We start from the raw sequence: 19220 nt of genomic DNA, 5'->3' as shown, positions 1-19220 counted from the left end.
AAAACATATCCTACATAGTTGGAACAGAGAAAGGAACGCAGGTTAAACAAAAAAAAAACACTGACTTTGTTAAAAAAATTTCAAGAAAAAAATAGATGACGTTTAAGCTCTTTGAAATTCTAAAACAATTTATGATTGGCGCTTTTGTGATAACATTAATAACTAACTTGAAACCTGAATCAATGTGTAAAAATTTTATTCCGCCGGAAATCTTAAATTTAAATTCCATTTTCGAAACTAGAAACTTTTCACATTTAGTGAACAATTTCTATTGTTCACTAGAAGTGAACAATCTAGAGAATTCTAATCACGTAGTTAAGCAGACAAAATTCATTTGAACTCAAAAAAAGCATATATATCTACGTGCATTCATAAATGCATGAATATGTATGAATGCAAATCTGTAGTTAATAGCATTCCTCAAAAAAATCACCAAGACCTATACAAGTCTTCACTACGTTCACTACTCTTAAGAAAACTTCTTAAGCATTGCAATATACAATAGCTTAAGAGTGAAAACATTATTTCGTTTAACACGCAAAAATAATACGTTGAAAAAGTTTAAGCATGCGAGATAGTCAAGCCCGCATTTAAATATATAATAGATAATAAATAGATATATCGATAACAAAAAGTAGAAATAGGCCTCGAATTAGTAAAATTTCGGCTACGTCTCGGATTCGATCTGCGAACTAGAGATTTTACGTCTCACGCTACAGATCATGATTATAGCAAAAACTTCTGATGCTACAGATCATGATTATAGCAAAAATGCCACCAGATAAGTGAACACTTTTAATGAAAACTTTTATTTGCGAGTTGGGTTAGAAAAAAAGAGAAGGTTCGCACTAATACACTACGTTTGCAAGCTAATGGCAAAACACGCACTTTATACTTGTCCCTTCTACGTTCATTGACACTTCATAAAAATAAACTGAACTCAAAAAGCTACCGACGGATAATTTGCAAACTGACATTCACAACAGTTCTATTTTCGGATCATGTTAAGTCTCTGATAAACCATTTTAGTTAATTGAAACGTAACACATCTATTGTTGCCATGACAAAATATTCCAAGAAAAAACTATCGTAATGGACATTGTTAACAAACATCGAATCCGATCATTGCCAATCAGTAATTTTTGTAGTTTTAGTGTAATTTTTTATTAAAGCTGACATTTGTGGATTGGAATCAAACGAGTGTTCATTCATCCATTTTGCCAATTTCCAAACCTATTCTAGTCAAAATAGATGGTATAAATTTTCACAGGGGGTATTTCGTCAGGCAACCCAATCTACTAATTTGATCACAATATATTAAAAGAATAGTTCAGTCTGTTGCTTCTCATGTGGTGATATGTGGCATTGAAGGCGAGACTGTACAGTTATGAGCGAGTACTATTTGCGCGGAGTCGTCTTCCGCGGAGACCTCTGAGAGGGAGGTGCGAGCTGTCTACTAGATACACTTCCGGCACCACCTGCATTGAGCCCTCGCGCCCCTGGGCCACTCTGTGTCGCGCCCTTTTTGGGAGAAGACGAATTTTTGGCTGCAAAAAAAACACTATTTAACTATTTCTTAAGTTAAAATCTAATAGCAAAAAACATCAATGCATAATGCACTGATAATGTTACATGTCTTCCTTGCCGTTTTTTCCCTTACTACTTTCAAGCCAACTTTTCGAAAGCTTGCAGTCATACCTTATCAATCACCTCGGATCAACCTTAAAATAGCCATCAGGAGTTACAGCCATCAGAAGTTACCTTTACTAAGCCCAACAGTCATGTGCGTTGAAAAAGCTACCCTACCTCTGTTGAGAGCGGGTATTCTGCGAGGGTTCTCCTTGCATCCTTCTTTGCCCATCAGGTGCATCTTCCAGCCCTCCTCTCCAGGGGCGAAGTTAATGTGGCACAGGGGACAGTGGTTGGCCTGCTTATCCGGTTTGGCTGCTGCAAAACACAACGCAGGTGTAAATTAGCAACAAAATTATGGTTTCAGTAACTGAATTTACTTCGGCTGTTACACCCTTATATTCCACTTTCTACTTTAAAACGTATATAACACAGAGGCGAAGTTGCACTTCGCATACACAAGCAAAAGTATGACCGATATCGCTACTGGAAAAAACTGAATGAGTAAAACTTTGAGTCTACAAAATTTATTAATTGACGCACGCCAATTATGAGTCTACATAATTACTAAGTGACGCAAGCCAAATATGACGCAGTAGCAATCAATTTGAAAAAAAAAAAGAAATTTACTAAGTAACATGCCTCAATTTATAGAGCGGACGCATTTCAACTAGTTACAAAAAAAGTCCATTTAAAACATCCGACCCTGCCCAGGTTCGAAACCTCCTATTTTGTTGCGGTTCTCCTTCCTTACCTCTACGCTACAGATCCAATATACCAGGAAGCTAAAGTGCTATTTGTAATATAATAGTCTGTGTTAATATCCTTAGCATTGACTGTACTTAATAGCTGGTTAGCGATCAAAATGAACACATTTGGTCTCAACAAAATTTGCGTCGCAACAATATTTGCGACTTAGGTTAATAAATAGTTCATACTATAACACAAGCTTTACTTGTGTAAAAACGTATATAAAAATTTGAACCTCGGACCTAATCGCAAAATTAGGTCACGAAGCCCATGAAATATAAATAGAAATGATAAAGGCAAACAAATCACAAAAAATTAGATTCAGGGAAATTACAACTTACAGAAAAAAAATTAAAAACACCTTCCATATGAATAAAAATTGCTTCGAGTAAAAAAAATCTGTAAGGGGGCTACTAAGTCGACCAAACATACGCAGGTAAACTAAAGGCCAATATTTTTCTTGAAACGGAAAATTTACCGTTTAAAAACCTGGTTTTGCCCAGATTCGAACCTAGTACTTTTTCTAACCCAGGCGGCGTATCTTTAGAACACATGCGCCTGAGAAGCTAAAAAAATTTGAATTTATATGAAATCAAGCTATCAAATGATTCCAACCAACAAACAAACAGCTGGAAACATTCAATGTACGCAAGGAAATACCGCTGGGAAATCGATCACGTTTTTCGTAACCTTTACACTTTTGCTGTACGATAGTGGAGTTTGCCTTCATTTTAACAGAGAAAATGAACTGAATTTAAAAGAAATCAAAGTCAAACCGCGAAAAATCAAACTTCCTAAAGAACAAAAAAAACACATCACGACCTATATAAAAGTCTTCGCTGTGTTTCTCGACTCTAACAAATTGTCAGAAAAAAGTTGTGTTCAGATTTGATAACGATTGCTAATCGCAAGCTTAATGACAACTTATTTGATCTGAGCCAATCTCAAAATTAGCACAGATGAAGTTACACTCCGCTAATACAAGAAAAAACGGGGAAAAGCTCTAGAGCCAAAAAGACAGGTATATACTTAATAACAAGTATTGACAAAAAAGCGAAACGTAAAAATGGCAAAAGGGAGCTTAGAAATTCCTAAGTATAGCCAACTTACAGTTGGAAAAGAGTAATGAACACAAGTAAACAGAGTAAACTTTAAGCTCTTTGATTTTGTAGAAAAATTTATGATTGGCGCTTTTTGATAACATTAAAACAACTTGAGAAACCTGTATCAATAGATAAAGTTTTTAATTCAGCTGGAAATCATTAAATTAAGTTCCACTTTCGAAACTAGAAATTGTTCACGTTTTTTTTGTACCATTTCCACTTTCCTATTTGGAAAGCGCTATTTACGTGACTTTCAGCAGATGAATTTCAATTGAACTCAAAAAGTGCATATATACCTAATTGAATTCATAAACTCATTAATATGTATGAATGCACATCTGTAGTTATTAGAGCATTTTAGAGTTTACTGGGGAAAAAATCACCAAGACCTATATAAGAGTCTTCATCACGTTTATTACTCTTTAAAAATATTAAAATGAAAAAAGAGGTTTTGAAAAATAGAAAAGATATGCCGCCTACTGCTTTGGCAATACGCCATATGCCCTAGCTGATTTTTAAATACCACCAACTAATAAAGCAGATGAAACATAATAATACACAAAATGAACAGTACACATCTAAAAATTAGCACAGATGAAGTTACACTCCGCTAAAACAAGAAAAAACGGGGAAAAGCTCTAGAGCCAAAAATACAAGTATATACTTCAAAAAATAAAAAGTATTGACAAAAAAGCGAAATATAAAAATGGCAAAAGGGAGCTTAGAAATTCCAAAATATAGTCAACTGACAGTTGGAAAAGAGTAATGAACACAAGTAAACAGAAAAAAAAAACGACTGTTGAAATAAATCTTAACTTTCGAATTTCAAAGAAAAAAAGACGCACTTTAAGCTCTTTGACTTTCTAGAAAAATTTATGATTGGCGCCTTTTGTTAACATTAACCCAACTTGAGAAACCTGTATCAATAACAAAGTTTTTATTCAGCTGGAAATCTTTAAATTAAATTCCACTTTCGAAACTAGAAATTGTTCACGTTTTTTTGCACCATTTCCACTTTCGTATTTGGAAAGCGCTATTTATGTGACTTTCAGTAGATGAATTTCAATTGAACTCAAAAAGTGCATATATACCTAATTGAATTCTTAAACGCATTAATATGTGTGAATGCACATCTGTAGTTATTAGAGCATTTTAGAGTTTACTGGGAAAAATCACCAAGACCTATATAAGAGTCTTCATCACGTTCATTACTCTTTAAAAATATTAATATGAAAAAAGAGGTTTTGAAAAATAGAAAAAGTATGCCGCCTACTGGTTTGGCAATGCGCCATATGCCATAGCTGATTTTCAAATACCACCAACCAATAAAGCGGATGAAACATTATAATATACAAAATGAACAGTACACATATACTCATTGATATCATCAAAAAGAAAAACATTAGAATATATTGCAGCACGATGCGTGTCATTTGTCTACAGACTAAAGAAACAAGGTGCTTAAAAAGGGCTCTTGTGGAACCCTTCAATTTACTGGTAGCCAATCAGAGATTACATTTTCTGAGCATTACACTTCTTTCTGAGCATTAAATTTCGAACCAACTATGTACTTGGAACTAAATGCCAAATGCCGAGCTAACTTTTCCAAGACTAGTATGATCAACTGTATCAAGATCTTTCTTCAAAACTACTTTTTAGATTTTTGAGCAAACGAAAATCGAACTCTTCAGTTAACTCAGCTAACCGAATTGACGACCGTTTAGAAGACCAAACTCAAGATAAGTGCACTTCCTCACTATATCAATTACAGTGCAGATAGGTGGTGTTAGGATGTTTTTCAAATGCCTACAGCGGACTAGTGAGCAAGAACAGCTGACTTACCATTGCAGGTTTTAGATTTGACGTGCAAGTCGTAGTCTGCGTTTGGAATAGCCTCAGTACATCTCGGACATTTGGAGAACGAGTCTTTAGCCTCACATTCTGTGACCAGGTGAGCGGTGAGGTGCGCAATCTCAACAACTTGCTTGCAGTTCTGACAGCGCCTCAACATCCCACACTCCTTCCAGTAGTGCAGGTCCAGACCCTCTTCATTGAACGCTTCATTTCTCTCCCCACAGAAGATGCACATGCTACAGCAAATCAATCAAATAACCACTGGTCCAAACTATCCCTTGATCATACTTCGAGGTCAACTCCAAAGAGTATCAACATTAACACAACCAATGGGCTATGCCAAGATGAGTTTCAAGAGTATTTCAAACACTTTCAAGAAATTTCAGGCAGAAAATCTCATTTAGCCGCTAGAGACTCCAGAATCTCATGCCAAATAAATTGACTTTTTGCAAAGATAAAAAATACGGTGCAATGAACTTTCATTACCTGTACATACATACGCCCTTAAGATATATAATAAACAGCCAACTGACAGTTGGAAAAAAGTACTGAACGCAAGAAAACTGAAAAAAAATCCGATTTGTTTTTTCAAAAATCTTCAACTTTGAATTCCGAAGAAAAAAATAGATGACCTCGAAGCTCTTTGAATTTGCAGAACAATTTATCATGGACAATTTTATGTTAAAATTAACCCAATTTGAGAAAACTGGATCAATATGTAATACTTTTATTTCGCTGGGAAATCTGATAATCAATTTCCATTTTCCAAATTAGAAGTCGATCACGAGTTTACCTTTCTTTTAACAATAGAAATACACTGTATTTAAAAAGAAATCGCAAGTCAAACCATGAAAAACCAAAATTGAGCGTGAACAAATTCTAAGACTTTTTCCTAAAACAAAAAACAGCAAGACCTATATATATAAGAGTACTCACTACATTCAATACTCTTAAAAATCATATATTACATTTAGAAAAGTTCCAATGAATTCGAAGGACCTAAAAAAGTCAATGAGACCAACTTTCAAGTTACAAGCAAAAATTATCAATTTAAATTGTTGATGAACTTCAAGAGTATTTATAATGGAATATTTTTCATGAAACTAACCCAATTTGAGAAAATTGAATTAAAAGGATAAGTTTTTTTATTCCGCCGGGAAATCCAAATATATCCAGGAAAGAAAAAACGGACTTTCTTTTCGAAAAAACTTCAGCTTTCAAATTTTAAAGAAAAACATATGCCCTTAAAGCTCTTTCAAATTCAGCACAATTTATAATTGGTGCTTTTTGATAAAATTAACCCCATTTGAGAAAACTGAATCAATAGGTAAAAATTTTATTTCGCAGGGAAATCTGACAATCAAGTTCCATTTTCGACACGTCACGTCGATCACATTTTTCGTGACCTTTACATTTTTGCTGTTCAAAAGTGGTGTTTGCCTTCCTTGTAGAAAATCAAAAGTCCAAGCACAAAAAATCAAAAATGAGCGTGAACAAGACTTTTTCCTGAAAAAAACAGACAGTTGGAAAAGAGTCAATGAACGCAAAGAAACACAAAAAAAAACTTACGAATTTCAAACAAAATGATATAGCCTTAAAACACTTTGAATTTCAAGAGCCATTCATGATTGGCGCTTTTTTAAAATAAAATTAACACAATTTGAGAGTACTGGAAAATCTAACAACAAAAACATTTCAGCTTTCATAACTGCAAAGCAATTTGCCTACCTTATAGCAAAAAGAACTTTAGTTGAACTAAAAAAAGTAGATATATACTTCAGGGTATTCATATGTGCATTAATAAGTTTGAATGCACTTCTTTTGTTATTAGAGCATTTTGAACCTTTTGAAAAAAAATCATCACGACCTATTTAGGAGTCTGCACTAGGTTAATCGACTCTTACAACTTTGGTTTTGAAATACAAAATTAAACTAATAAGGCTTATCAATTTGGAATTGATTTTAAGAGATTCCAATTTGATAAACCTAATTAGTGCAACTTGTATTTCAAAACCAAAGAGCACCTGTCGATTTGGCATGAACGGGAAACATATATACATTAAAGAATTGTTGGCTTGTTTATGATAGAAAAGAATATGTTTGCGCATCGAAAACAATTCAGAAAACCTTTGGTTGCGTTTGATGAGCTAAATAGAAACAAAACAATAGTAAGCTCATGTATGGTTAAGATTTCATTTTCAAAGAAAGCTTGATAATTTGATTGATACTTCAAAAGAAAAAATGTTCGGTACCAAATGTCGCAATTTAGGTATTATTTCACAAAGCCTCCTCAATTATGTTTTTAAAAAATTTTTTTTTGCTTATGATGAAAAAAAGAATCTAATAACTAATAAGAACTAGACTTTTCCTTAAAAAAAACGAAACAAAATAATCGCGACCTATATAAGATTACTCACTAAGTTCATTACTCTCAATAAATAATTTCGTTTAGAAAGCGAGTATATCAATCCAACTTCTTTATGATAAATTAGCAATTTTGAACTAGCAATTCCAGCAGACACCGTGAATGGATAAACCTGTTTGCAATTGCAATTCTCAAAACAGAGTCAAAGCTTCGCTTCGCTAACACTTGCGAGACCACGACAAAAAGCAGCTCTATAAAGTGCAATAATTAAAACTAGAAATAAGCCTCGAAGTAGTAAAAAAAAATCGGCAACCTGTGAGATTAGAGACCAAGAGATTAAGAGTCTCACACACTAACCACTCAGCCTTATAGGCACCAAACACTAGCCACAAATGAAGTACAGCAAATGCAATGCGATTTCCAATGTTACAGTGAAATTTCCAAAAAATTGAAAACTTTTGATGAACAATTTTATTTGCGAGTTAGGTTAGAAAAAAAAGAAGGTTCGTAATAATACACAAAGCTGATCGCAAGTGTAAGCATCAGTGAAAAAATTGATACTCACTTGTCCAGTACTACTGACATGTCGTCTGCCGCTTCACTCGGGGTAGCTTTACTCCGCACACTCTTCGAAGTACTCACTACTTCTAAATACAACACAATCAATCATTAATTGAAAGCATGGTCAACACCGCTGCTGGAAACAACAATCAACTAAGCTAAACCGATAACAGTTAGCCTGGAGAACAAAGAACAATGAAACGGAACTATCTTGCTATACCTAGCTGGTCGGCATACGGTTTCTCAGCTGGCTGTTTGGCACTTCTACCTGTATTGGGCTGAAACAAAACCAAACCTAATCAAGACTTCGGTAACTTAATAAGATCAATATCGCCCCTGCATTACCACTATTTTTGCCATAAGAAACGGCGAATGCTGCTGTGAGACTAGTTACCTTGCTATTGGGTCCAGGTTGAGAACGCGCAGTTCCTGCTCCTCCTCCGCCGCCTGTTGCATCTATGCGATCGAACCCCTCAAATATCTGTTTGTATAGCACATTCTTGCGAGTGTTGTCATTGTCCGGAGGTAGAAAGGAGCGCACTGGGTCTCCCTTAAACTGGTACACATCCAGAATTATTCTAGTAGCCACTTCCCTCACCTCTTTTGCGTTGTGCTCAAGGGCAGCCGCACAGAACTAAGAACAAAACAGACAAGAAGTTAAAAATAAGGCAAAAACATCCACTTTTGGCATCCAGTTAGCAAAAACTTGTAGGCATAGTTTTAAATTTTCTGTATGAATCAGTTAGTTTTCAAAAACATCAAAACAATGTCTTACATTCATGACGTTGTCCACATTGAATCCACTTCGAGTCATACCAAGATCTCTGACCAACTTTTCTACTACTTCGCACCTTAAACGCACAACACGCCATATAATTGAAACAAAAGTTGACGAACATTGAAAAAAAACCATCACGTATACAACCAAGTTAGCCTAATGAAAACGTTTTCAACAATTGATTGTGAACTCATTCTTGAACCTCTGTGCTATTGAATCTTCCTGTGGATAGGAATTATAGTTTATTTTGACTTACCTACTGACGGCCAGTCTAGTCGGTACACTCTTCTCTATGGGCAGGGAGCAGTAGTGGGGCACTATCTGCAGTGGCTTCACTTCCCTCATCAGTGCCATGTCATTGATGAAGTCCTTGGCTGCTACTCGCTGTCGCTGACTTGTCTCACCTGTCCTGCTCACTAAGTTAGGTAGTGTCTTCTCCACCGCATAGATAGTGTCAGCCCTAAATTTCACAAAGGTTAAGAGCAATTCTTGCGATAAGTTCCAATTTAGTATTACACTTTGCAGTGAATGGCTGATGTGGATTATAGGACAATTTAAACCACTACAGAATTACGGACTTATACAACAGATATCTGCTAGTTGAGATCTAACTCTCACCTGTCTATAGAGTGTTTGGGAATGTACTCGACTAAAATCATCTTTAGGAGCTTCAGGGACGCATTGAACACTGCCATCACTTTATCCAGAATTGCTCTTCTACAGAGAAAGATGGCGTTTTTCAACATGTTGCTCCTCTGAATCCTACCCTCTTCCTCGCCCACACCTGAGCGCTGCTCTGACTCCCAAGTGGGCGTCTCCTCTAGAATCTTGTACACTGCAAGCAGTGCGTCCTCTCTGTACGACCATTGTTTGCTGTACGCACCTGTCACCTAAACAATACCGCACCAGGGTTCATACCATGCACCTTTATATACCAGCCTTTTAAGCTTCAAGGCTAAATAAAATTTTAAAACTTTTTAAAGCTTAATGGAATACATTACACGATGTGACAGAAGACTATATGTGACAGAGGAGATAACTCTATAATCGATTTAATTCATATCGCTGGCTTGCAGACATATCTGTTACCAATTACCTATGAGAGTGATTGACCGTCTTTCAATTGTTCGTTCTCTAACATACCATTTTGAGGCCGAAGACATCTATGACGGCCTGTGCCTCCCTGACGTGCTTCTCGCTCAGAGGTTCCGGCTCCTGATCCCCACTTCCTTCACTTTCGTCCAGGATACCACCCACGTCTTCTGGTATCAGAGGAGGACTCGGCGACCTGCGTACTGGAATATAAAATAGTCTACAGTGTAATTTGAGTCTCTTTTTAGAGAAATCAGCCCAAAAACAAGCTAATCGAAAACTAAAACAGGATGCTAAAATGTAAATGATGATATGCTGCTTTTTAGCGACAATGCAAATTAAATAATTTTAAAGGTATTCAGTGAAAAAAATATACTGCTTAAGACTATAATGTTCAAAGAACTATAACTCTATGATATTGATATTTAATAAAGTTTTGAATAGGAAATTTTTTACCCGGCAGGGGTCTTTCATCGTGAACTTCAGGAGCGCGTGCAGTTGGAACTGGTTCAGGACTGGGCGATGGAACTGGACTTGGAATGGGAGAGGGCATCGGAGGAGTCTGAGCTTTGGCAGCTGCCGGCACAGGTGGGGGACTGAGTGGTTTCAGTTGCGGTCTGAGGGGAGGCGTAGGAGTCCTCAGTTTTGCAGGCGGAAGCGGCTGACTCTGACGTGTTTTCTAAAGTTTTTTAAAAAAAAATTCCACGATTTAGGATTTTAGACGAGTTGAAAATGATCAAAATTTACAGAAGTATTTTTATCTCTTTCTGTAACATATGACTGCTTTGCAATTAAACTGAATTTAAACGAGAATCGACAAAAAAAGTTTCCCACAACTGTGAGCCACAAAACGTGCCCAAATAATTCTGCTCCAGAACTCCCTCCTCTTTGTTAAAAGTATCATACAGTTTGTGAGGCATCGATATAGACTGACCCCTTGTGATTCATAGTCTAGTAGGGAGTGGTACTCCAGCTGCTGCTGAATGTGAGCCCTGTACTCTTCCATCTGCTGCTTCTTTTGCTGTGCTAAATCGAAGTCCTCCCCCTCCAGTGCTCTCCGCTTCTCCACCTCATACTTGCCCAGTCTCTCTCCCACCTTCTGAAGATCCACTATAGCTTGCTTGATCTTCTTCGCCAGGTCAAAACGCTCCTCTGCAAAAAAAGACTAGATAATTAAAGACCGCCAAATGAAAGGTTAATTAGTTAATTTTAACAATGCAGTCCATTTTTGAACTCGATTCTATCTGCTATGAGTTTAACAGGTATCTTTAGTGCTGTGGATATTCCTCCTAGTAACACTTAATTTTCATTTTTTTCCAGCTCTAAATGCGCAGATTTTTGCTCATGAAGCTTCTAAAAAACGTTCTGTAAATAATGAACGCATAACTTTCACGTACTGGGATTTTCAATAGGACTGACTCACTAACCGGATATGGCCTGCGTCTTTCTCTTGTCTAGTTTTCGGATAATGCGGGCAACCTCTGGATCCTGATACATGTCAAAGGCCAGGTCATCCAGAGGAGACACGTAGTCGGGCCTAGAAACGGAGAGTTAGTGTATTTTAAACCAAATGATAATAAAAAAGCTATTCAGCTATGTTAAAAAGGAAATTCAAACTGGATCTAAAGAGAAAAGAGGTGAGCAGAAGATAGATGATCGATGATCACGCGACGTAATAAAAAATATATTGATCTGAGTATATTCGTAATGTCTGATGCAACTCTTACATAATTGCTCTACGATTGATCAAATTAATCATTATCAACAGGTGATCCAGTATCTCGAACTGATGTGCTGCCATGCATGTTGATTTAATTTGAGAATTAACTATTTTGCTCTTGTTTTTCTATTGCGCCTACGATGCAACTGCAACTCACAGCAAGTTCGGCTGTTGCTCCAGATACCTTTCAAACTGATATCTCCAACTAAACGTCTGCAATCCAAACACACGACTCAAATTCATTCACATCACAGTAGGTATGAGAATAGTAATCAGTTTGAAAGTTTCGTTGTCGTGGACTTCATTATTTTAGCAGGTTTTTCTTAAAAATAGAGTCTGAAAAAACCTTATATTCGCACAACTTCCTCACAACTTGAGAACAGAGAAAAAAAACAAGAACGACGTGGTGGAATTGACAGATTTTGATTAGCTTTCTGCACACAAAAGCAAGTCACACGGAATAGAATAGAATACAGATTGGAATAGCAAGGAAATGGTGAGGGATAGGTGGTTAGGGGTGGACCTGTTGTTGATGGCTCCGAGAGTGAGGGGGTCCTCACGGGGATTGAACCCCTGCTTGCTGGTGTCGAAGGAGAAGCCAGGAATGTAGCTGTCTATGATAGCCTGCGTCGCCTAGCAGGATATCACATCATACGCATTTTTTATGTAAATTTTGAAAAGCACTGGGGTAAGAATACTCCATTAAAAAATTTCTTTTTGTTCTGAGCAGTCTAAGGGTTGGAACTTACTATGGCGTTGGGTGGTTGTTTTCTAGCGCGATTTTAGGTTTTCTTTAAACCAATTATTCAAGCTTCGGTTCTATTTCTGACTAGTGGCTAAATCAAAATCAGATGCAAGGTCACTGGTACTTACAGGGTTGTTTGGATCGCCTGCTTTCTTCTTGGGCACGTAGTCACCAATGACGTTGATGGCGACCAAACCCACCTGAAATACAAGCAGACATATTCAACTTGATGAAAATCAGCATAAAAAACTGTTCTGACTCTTCCCGCGCCATCATTTCAATCAAAAATTTCTCAAGCTATCTGATAAATGAACACAAAAGAAGAACTAAGTATTCATTAGTTACAATTCAACTCAGTCAAGAACTACGCGGTAAAGCGACTTTTTTCCGACATGGAAAACTATAGTTGCGTCAAAATCATTTCTTCAAAATAATGATAGAACTGAATTTCGTGGTTTGTTCAACTCATTCTATGCAAATTTGAAAGACATAGAAATAGCCAACAGACAGTTGGAAAGGCGTCAATGAACTCAAGAAGTATCAAATTACGTTTCCATTAGTATTTCTCATTCTGAGTTCGAATTGTAACAAAAATAGCCTTCTGGCTCTTTGAAATCTAAGAATATTTTATGATTGACAAATTTTTGATACAGACGCAAACCTGTATTTCAAAAGCAAAAATAACGTCAAAAAGGAGCTCTCAGTCTCAGGAAATTTCAAAGTTAAGTGATTGAGCTAAGAATCTGTCCTGAGGAAATCAAACTACACCCTACAGATTTAGAGTCAAAAATTTTACATTGCTCTTGCTATATTCTAAACACCAGCAACCAATAAAGCCACATTCCTAAAACCAAAAAAACTGCTCGTATCAGGGCGAAGCCCTGAATGTTCCGACTGCCTTTTTGACTCGCTTAAAAAATGAAAGTTTAAAAAAAATTTGAGACTTTTCTTAAAAAGCATCCCCCACCCGACACATTAAAAACAAAATGATATATTTCGCTCCCAGTAACATAAAAATTATGGCATATAGTATTTTTGCGATTCAAAAATGAATGACTATGATTGAAATGAAAAAAAAATTGAAAACTTCAAAAAATCGTTGGCAAAAAGATTGCAAAATAGCCCAAAATATCCGGAAAAAATTACCTGCACCATTAAAATGGTGCAGGTAATTACCTGCGGCACGAAAAATGTGATTTCAAAAATTGGAATTTGACCAAAAAAGAAATTGCCCAGGGAGTTTCTTTACTAAAAAAAAAAGTAAGAGTAAAAAATTTTGAGATAATCAATTTTCCGAAGGATATAACAGTTCTCTTAAAAAAATGCAGGAACCATTATCGTAACCGGTTCTTTCACTTGAACTTTTCATCTCAGATTTGATTGCGTAAATTTTAAGAAAATTCAAAAAGTGTCTAAAAAAACGGTCAAAACGATTTCCAAAACCAAAGATATTTTCCTGCAAAGAGAAGGCAGCAGAGAAGATTCCCACAACCGGATTTATCGATTGAATACAACCTGAGAAATGGCATAATAATTTTCGCGTAAGTCATGAAGTTTCAGAACTTAGGCTTGTTTGAAGGCCGTACATTTTTCTTAAACAAACTGGGCATAGCCAGTTATAAAGGTAGGCTTTCAAAAACCTGTTGTTTCGATTAAACCTATGATATAAGATTTGGCAGGATAGTAGGCGAGAGCAGTTTAAAAAACTGTCAACGAATCAAAAATTTGATATTCCGAGAATCATAGCTTTTTGTGTGAAAAGTTGGGCGTAGCCGCTTATTCAGAAGGGATTCACTCAACCTGATATTTCTGAACGCAAACCCTCAGATTTGGACGGTCAAAAAATCCAAATTATGACTTTTATGAGTTGCATAACTTTTGATGTCAGAAAAATTTGAGCGTAGTAGCATAAGCAAATGAGCTTCCAACAACACGTTCTTTGAATTGAACCCAAAATCTCAGATATGGCCGGGTATTTTCGAGAATATCCAAAAAGTTACAAAACGGTCAAAACAACAAAAATTTGACTATTCTGAGGGCTACAAATTGGGCGTAGCCCTCATCACACATGGAGCTTTTCCAAAACCATTCAATTCATTGAAACCAAAAAATCAGATAAGAGGGGTAGTTTTCGAAAAAACGAAAAATAAAACAATGGGCCAAATTTTATTTGAAACAGAATCTTTCCTGTTTGAAAAAAAAACAGGTCCTGGTCTGATTCGAACTCAGGACCTTGCAGTCCCAGGCATATTCGATACCTCCAGGCTAAATTGGCCGGGAACGCATAGAAGTTTGAATTCATTTTGAATCAAAATACAAGAGATTTCGGGTAAAAAAAGTTGTTAACCCAAAAAAAGTCTACATTCCAGTTTGATAACGCTTGCTAACGCTAGCGTAAAGAGCTTTCCGTATGCTAGAACGAAATCGAAATTTCAAAAAACTCTCTGTGGGAACTAACAGCAAAAATAAGCAGACAGAAAAACCTTAAATAGACAAAGTTTTCAATTTGCAAAGAAAGAGTTCCTAACAGGAAAAGAACTCCTGTGCTTTCGTCTCATGCATGGGTGTTTGAGCCACTTGGACAAAGAGGCGAAGCTGAGCTTATCACCACTTGCGATACATATTTGATTAAAATCAAACGGAAACAATTGAAAAATAAAACTCATAATATCGTTTTTGTATAGAAAAAAAAGTTGTCTCAAGCAGTTGTGTCACCTCTACGCCAGATTAGCCTGATGGTTTGTTGAATTTGAAATTATAATTACTTTGCGGTAACGAAGCCAAAAAAACCTGAGCAGAAACCTTTCATGCCGAAAAAAAAATTCAAAACAGTTTAAACTAATTTAAAAAACTTTATATCCCACGTCCCCTCAGAGCCCAACCACGCGAACTATTTTCGATCTCTGAACGACACAATAAGAGGCCACTAGGTCGATATAAATAAAGCCGAAAGTTATTAACCCGATAAAAAAAAAAATTTTAAAAAAATTGAAAAATCGAGTTGAAGCAAATTTCGATTCGTCGGGATTTTGAACACCAGTATTAAAAATGAATACCAGCATAAAAAACATAATTCAATTTGGCCTGATTTTTAAAATGCTGAAAAACTTCAAGCAGCTACAGAGAAAAATGTTTACAGCAAAAAAAAACATTGTTAGATCTGGCAACTAAGCCGAGAAAACAAACAGACAAATAATACGCCGAAATTTTTTTGAGCCGGAATATTTACCGTTAAATAACACGTCTTATTCAGATTCAAACCCGAGATCTTTGGCTTCCCAGACAAATTCGTTACCTCCAGGCCAAGTGTGCAGGAGACACAAAGAACTTTGAATTCAACATGAACCAAGGTACCATGAGTCCAGATGAGTCCTGTGGACAAAGTCGTTTACGGAAAAAAATTTTAAGAACCCAATTGCAATACCCTTGCTTATTGCAAGGGTAAAGAAAGCTAAAACTTGGAAAAAAAGTGGGCTACGGGCATGAAGCCGACAAAATAGGCAGATGCACGATAGGCCGAAAAAGCACATAAAATCAAGCTTGCAAAAACAGGTCACGATCGGATTCGAACCAAGGTCTTTTCCCCTCTCAAGCAAGTGTTTTACATCTTCAATAAATTTGTCGCATGGTTGACTGAATTTGAAGCTATAATCAGAAACCATGCATTCGAAAATATTTTCGAATTATAAAAAAAATCAGTCTAAAATGGATAGTTAAAAGGCCGATATTTGCCTGGAGAAAGAAACCACCCGACCACATATTCCTTCATTTTCTTCGAAAGTCGTAACAAACATAGCTAACTAACAGTCGGAAAAGAGTAATGAACGGAAGTAACAGGAAAAACAACAATGACTTTACTGCAAAAATGTCAACTTTCGAATTTCATAGAAAAAAATAGATGCCCTTTAAGACCTTTCGAATTTCCAGAACAATTAATGGTTGGCGCTTTTTTGATAAAACTAACCCAATTTGAGAAAACTAGATCAATAGGTAAATGTTTTATTGCGCTGAAAATCTTAAAATTAAATTCCACTTTCGAAACTAGAAATCGTTCACGTTTTTTCGCGCCATTTCCACGTTCGTAGTTGGAGAGTGCTATTTACGTAACTTTCAGCAGATGAATTTCATTTGTAGTCAAAAAGTGCATTAACAGTTTCATTAATATGTATGAAAGCACATCTGTAGTTATTAGAGCATTTCAAGACTTTTTCCTGAAAAAAAAATTAATAACAACCACCAAGACCAATATAAAAGTCTTCACTGCGTTCATTACTCTAAATAAAAACACATGCACATAAAACACATTGGTAGTACAATCAATTGTTTGCAAAAACTCAATTATAATTTTTTGATTTTGATTGTATCAAAATGTGTTTTCCAGGAAAAATAGAACTAACAATTTAAACTTAACAAAAAGGAAACGTACTTTTTTTGCGGCAAATTATCAAACTTTTAAATTTAATTGAACAACTTTTAAGACATCATCACAAAAATACACAAGACCTAAATATTTGACTTCGCTTTGTTTAAGGACACTTGAAAAAACTTAATGCGAGGTGATGTTTGAATCATAATAATAATCATAATCATAATATTGATACCGTTTTTGACTTGTTTCTAGATACTGTTTTAAAGAAGTTATTTATCAAATACTTGGTAAATCGCCATTAAAGTTTTTGGATTTTAATCAACTAAATAACTGTAGACAAACACCATAGCTTGAGAATGTTACGATCAAGATCTGTTAGATCTAACTGCTTATTACAATCGGTTAGCGTTAAAGTGCTAAAGTTTTACCATTTTTTTTCGGCTAATAGTCTTTTTCCAGAAAACTTTAAAGATATGTCAAAATCTCAATTGAACTCATATTTACAAAACACCAAGCGTAATTTTGTCACCGATTATTTTGAACTCCTTCACCTGATATTTGACCAAGTGATCTAATTCCTGCCTTTTCTTTCTCCTCAACTTATTCTGTAAAGTCTACCTTATGGGACGTCTCCTCGAGGGGCCTTAAGGCCCGTGAGCTCGATCCCTGTGAGTATCTTATGACTGATGCTTGCTAGTTATATGTGCTCACTAAATAATTCGAACTTCAAACCAATAATGTCACCTGGTTGTAGAGGTTGTATCTATTGACGTGGTTTTTGTACACCACTATCTTGAGGTAGACTCCTATCGCATCCACATGCACACTTTTTAGCTCCCTGGCTTTGAACCCCGTCTTTTCATTGTCACTCAATGCAATGTATCCCAGGCGAGAATAGCGCACGTTGTTAGTCACACTAGTATCAAAAGTGGGACCCTCTCCGATGAACAATTCCACCTTTGAGGCTAACGACACAGATCACAATTCAAAATTCGTATGTCATCTTTTCTTAGCCACAGAAAGAGCTCACTTCTATGAGGAAACCAGAAAAAAAACGAGGAAAAATGTATCTAAAATGTATCTCAATAAGGCACCAAAACACTATCATTAACTACACTCATACCACACTACTTACGTATAAGGTATTGGTGTGCAAGTATCTGTAGTTTGCGCACTCTTGTTCTTTTCTCCATTTTGAACACAAGCTCTTGGGGGAAGAGGCAGAATCTACACAAATGCAAAAATTAAGGCACATCCTGCCAGTCTGCCTCAGAAAAATTCACAGTTTCATGGAGTTTTACGCCTTCGTTTTTTCCCAGACGAACAGATTTTGTCCACTGAGAAAGCTGACAAATGCGGTTCAATTCATCATACCTAAAGATTTCATCCTATTTATTCGAAAAATTGCAGATTTTGTCCCAATCGGTTAATTCAAATTGTATGGCGCAGATAATTCAATCTCAACAAACAAAATGATACTTTCTGCATAGTAGCCACCACAGCGGATTAAGGGGGGGGGGGGGGGCGACGCTTTCTTCTTCTGTGATTTGACCCCCTGCCGACCCTAAGGGTCCCCTTTTGTACTATTTTGAGATATCCATTTTCGGCAGATACACTAATATACTAATTTTGAGGGGGGAGCGCGCGCCCAAAAAACGCATTTTTTTGGTCAAAAGTTTCCAAAAAGTGCCTAAAACGTCTCTTTTTGGAGAAACCGCTCCCCCTCGAGAAAATCCTTGATCCGCTCCTGATACTAGCTATTCTCGACGCGCGCCAATCACCGGGTTGCTGGGACAGTTTTGCAACAGGGCTAAATCGGTGCCAGCTAATTTTTTCTTTCTTCACCTAACTATGATGCAGTGATTAAAGATTGCACGACCTATTAGAGACTTTTCAACACTTAGCGAGAGCGAGTAACTGACCTGGCCGATATCCATCCCTGGATGACTGGATTGTGTACCTCCAGCTCTAGCGGATTCACTCCCTCGTCATGTCCACTCACATGGAGCAGCTTGAACTTGACCTTGTGTGGCATTGTTTCAACGAGCACACGCCTCTTCCGTTACTGTTGTCCGCGAAGGATTAAAACAGTGTCACAAATGTTTTCACGATTTATAAGATTATTGATATACCGTCTTCAAATGATTCAATTGACATCAGACTCTGAAAACAATCGAGCACTCGTCAATTTTACACGCAAGTTAAATTTCCTCTTATTCGCATTTCGGCTACTTGAGCAAATATTACGATAGGA

General features: G+C 36.4%; 1 protein-coding gene across 2 annotated transcripts; it reads right to left on the bottom strand.

Annotated features, from left to right (window-relative positions):
* Positions 1-913: 913 nt before the first annotated feature.
* LOC134846833 (centrosomal protein of 104 kDa-like) lies at positions 914-19125 on the bottom strand. 2 transcript variants are annotated; one of them, XM_063864230.1, is made up of 18 exons: positions 18889-19125; positions 18102-18193; positions 17711-17931; positions 12726-12797; positions 12376-12485; positions 11560-11669; positions 11067-11284; positions 10589-10811; positions 10184-10335; positions 9659-9930; positions 9297-9500; positions 9038-9113; positions 8657-8896; positions 8483-8540; positions 8267-8348; positions 5325-5572; positions 1807-1947; positions 914-1547 (listed from the first exon to the last, which is right to left on the bottom strand). In XM_063864230.1, the coding sequence occupies exons 1-18, from the start codon at positions 18999-19001 to the stop codon at positions 1399-1401; spliced, it is 2781 nt and encodes a 926-aa protein (XP_063720300.1). In that variant the 5' UTR covers positions 19002-19125; the 3' UTR covers positions 914-1398. The 2 variants fall into 2 exon arrangements, with proteins under 2 accessions (XP_063720300.1, XP_063720307.1); XM_063864237.1 differs by lacking the exons at positions 12376-12485; positions 12726-12797; positions 17711-17931; positions 18102-18193; positions 18889-19125 and adding an exon at positions 12010-12343.
* Between the last annotated feature and the right edge of the window lie 95 nt (positions 19126-19220).

Source organism: Symsagittifera roscoffensis, chromosome 1 (genome assembly GCF_963678635.1).
Source record: "Symsagittifera roscoffensis chromosome 1, txSymRosc1.1, whole genome shotgun sequence".
In the NCBI taxonomy this organism is placed as follows: domain Eukaryota; kingdom Metazoa; phylum Xenacoelomorpha; order Acoela; family Convolutidae; genus Symsagittifera; species Symsagittifera roscoffensis.
Note: the sequence above shows the minus strand (reverse complement) of the source record. Positions and strands in the feature narration are given on the sequence as shown.